Consider the following 2111-nt stretch of genomic DNA (forward strand, 5'->3'; position numbering starts at 1 on the left):
CAACGGGCCGGTGTGTGCCGATCCAATGCCAGGAACCAGGAACCTCTTCTGGGTCTTCAATGCGGGTGCAGGGTCCCAAAGCTTTGGGCCGTCCTCGACTGTTTTCCCAGGCCACAAGCAGGGAGCTGTATGGGAAGTGGAGCTGCTGGGATTAGAACCGGCGCCCATATGGGATCCCGGGGCATTCAAGGCGAGGACTTTAGCCGCTAGGCCACGCCGCCGGGCCCTTATCTCGTTCTTTTAAAAAAAAAAAATCATGTGTGGTGATCTTCCCAGCTAGACTTTAATTTCCTGCAGACTAGACATTTTACACTTCTGATTTAAGCTCCTTCCTTCTGAACCATGAATATTGATCCAAAACAAAGAACACACAGAAATGAATGTGGCTGAATTTTCCTACGATTTTATGATAAAATGATTTCATACCTATAACACAAAAAAAATGACTGATTAGCATTTGAAATGAAGCAGTCATTAACTTACTTGATGTATGAAAAATCCATGTTCCACCAAAAGATGCCTCCTCTGTCCTTTCACTACTCCTGAAACTGGATGAGTTTGGAAGTCTTACTGTCTGGAGGCATCCGCCTAATTACAAGAAGCCAGTCAAAATTTTCTAGCACTGTTCAAGAGGTAGACAAAGTTTATAACAAACTAAAAAAAATACAAGGCAGGTCATAATATTAAAATAATCAATTATTAACCCAAGGATCTTTCTGCAGATTTAAGAAGCTTCAAGATTATGCCTGTGGGAAGGAACAATGCAACTGTCACCAAATTCATCCTTTTGGGATTTTCAGATTTTCCCAAGCTCAAGATCATTCTTTTTCTTGCATTCTTGGGGACTTACATCTTGACGGTGACCTGGAACTTGGGCCTCCTCATTCTGATTAGGATAGACGCCTGCCTGCATACACCCATGTACTTCTTCCTTAGCAACTTATCCTTCTTAGATTTCTGCTATGTCTCCTCCATAACCCCCAAAATGCTTTCATACTTCTTCCAGAAGTCCAAGTCCATCTCTTTTATGGGATGCACCCTGCAGTATTTCTTCTTCTCTAGCCTGGGTCTGACTGAATGCTGTCTTCTGGCAGCCATGGCTTATGACCGCTATGTTGCCATTTGTAACCCTCTGCTCTACACAGCCATCATGTCCCCCACCCTCTGTGTGCAAATGGTGGTTGGAGTCTATATAACTGGTCTCTTTGGCTCATTGATCCAACTCTGTGCCTTGCTTCAGCTCAATTTCTGTGGACCAAACATGATCAATCATTTCTTCTGTGACCTGCCCCAACTACTGGTCCTGTCCTGCTCTGAAACCTTTTTTCTACAAGTCATAAAATTTGTGATAGCAGTAATTTTTGGTGTGGCCTCTGTCTTAATTGTCACAGTATCCTATGGTTCTATTGTTGCTACCATCTTGAAGATGAGCTCTGTTGAAGGTAGGTCCAAGGCCTTCAACACCTGTGCCTCACACCTGGTGGCTGTGACTCTGTTTTTTGGATCTGGGCTCTTTGTCTATATGCATCCCAGCTCCGGTCATTCCTTGGGCTATGACAGGATGGCATCAGTCTTCTATACAGTGGTGATTCCTATGTTGAATCCTTTGATTTACAGCTTGAGGAACAAGGAAATCAAAGATGCCCTGAAGAGATGCAAGAAGAGAGTGCTTTCCCTCTGCCACCATTAAACAAAGGTCTGTTATGCTAGTGGCTCTACTGCATGGAAGTCTCTGTTTCTGCAAGGGAAGGGCACCATTATTCAGCCTCAGTGATGCTCTGACAGGATTGCGAGTCAACCCAGCCAAACGCAGGATGGGCTCAGTGTCATGCAACACATTTTCATTCTTGACTACTGACTTTCCTCTCTTGTATCAGCAACGACCTCACCAAGCAGTTACTCTATCAGTCTTTATGGAGTAGCAACTTTCAGTTCTTCTGTGTTTGACTCTTACATGTTATTTAAGAATTTCAGGTTGCAGGCCAGAGAGAATGGCACTAAACAAGAGGCCAGTGGTTTTTCATAATAAGCAATGTAATGACCGCTTTGTTCCAGACATCAGACCCTCGGGATGTCCAGGCAAATTCCAGTGTTGAGAGAATCATAACTTC

The 2111-nt window shown here is 44.0% G+C and overlaps 1 protein-coding gene across 1 annotated transcript; it reads left to right on the forward strand.

The window, feature by feature from the left end:
• Positions 1 to 742: 742 nt before the first annotated feature.
• LOC131479969 (olfactory receptor 5AN6-like) lies at positions 743 to 1690 on the forward strand. Its single transcript, XM_058662245.1, has one exon. It carries the CDS (start codon positions 743 to 745, stop codon positions 1688 to 1690), a length of 948 nt encoding a protein of 315 aa, XP_058518228.1.
• The last annotated feature ends 421 nt before the right edge of the window (positions 1691 to 2111 follow it).

The sequence above is a fragment of the Ochotona princeps genome, chromosome 4, assembly GCF_030435755.1.
Source record: "Ochotona princeps isolate mOchPri1 chromosome 4, mOchPri1.hap1, whole genome shotgun sequence".
Classification (NCBI taxonomy): Eukaryota; Metazoa; Chordata; class Mammalia; order Lagomorpha; family Ochotonidae; genus Ochotona; species Ochotona princeps.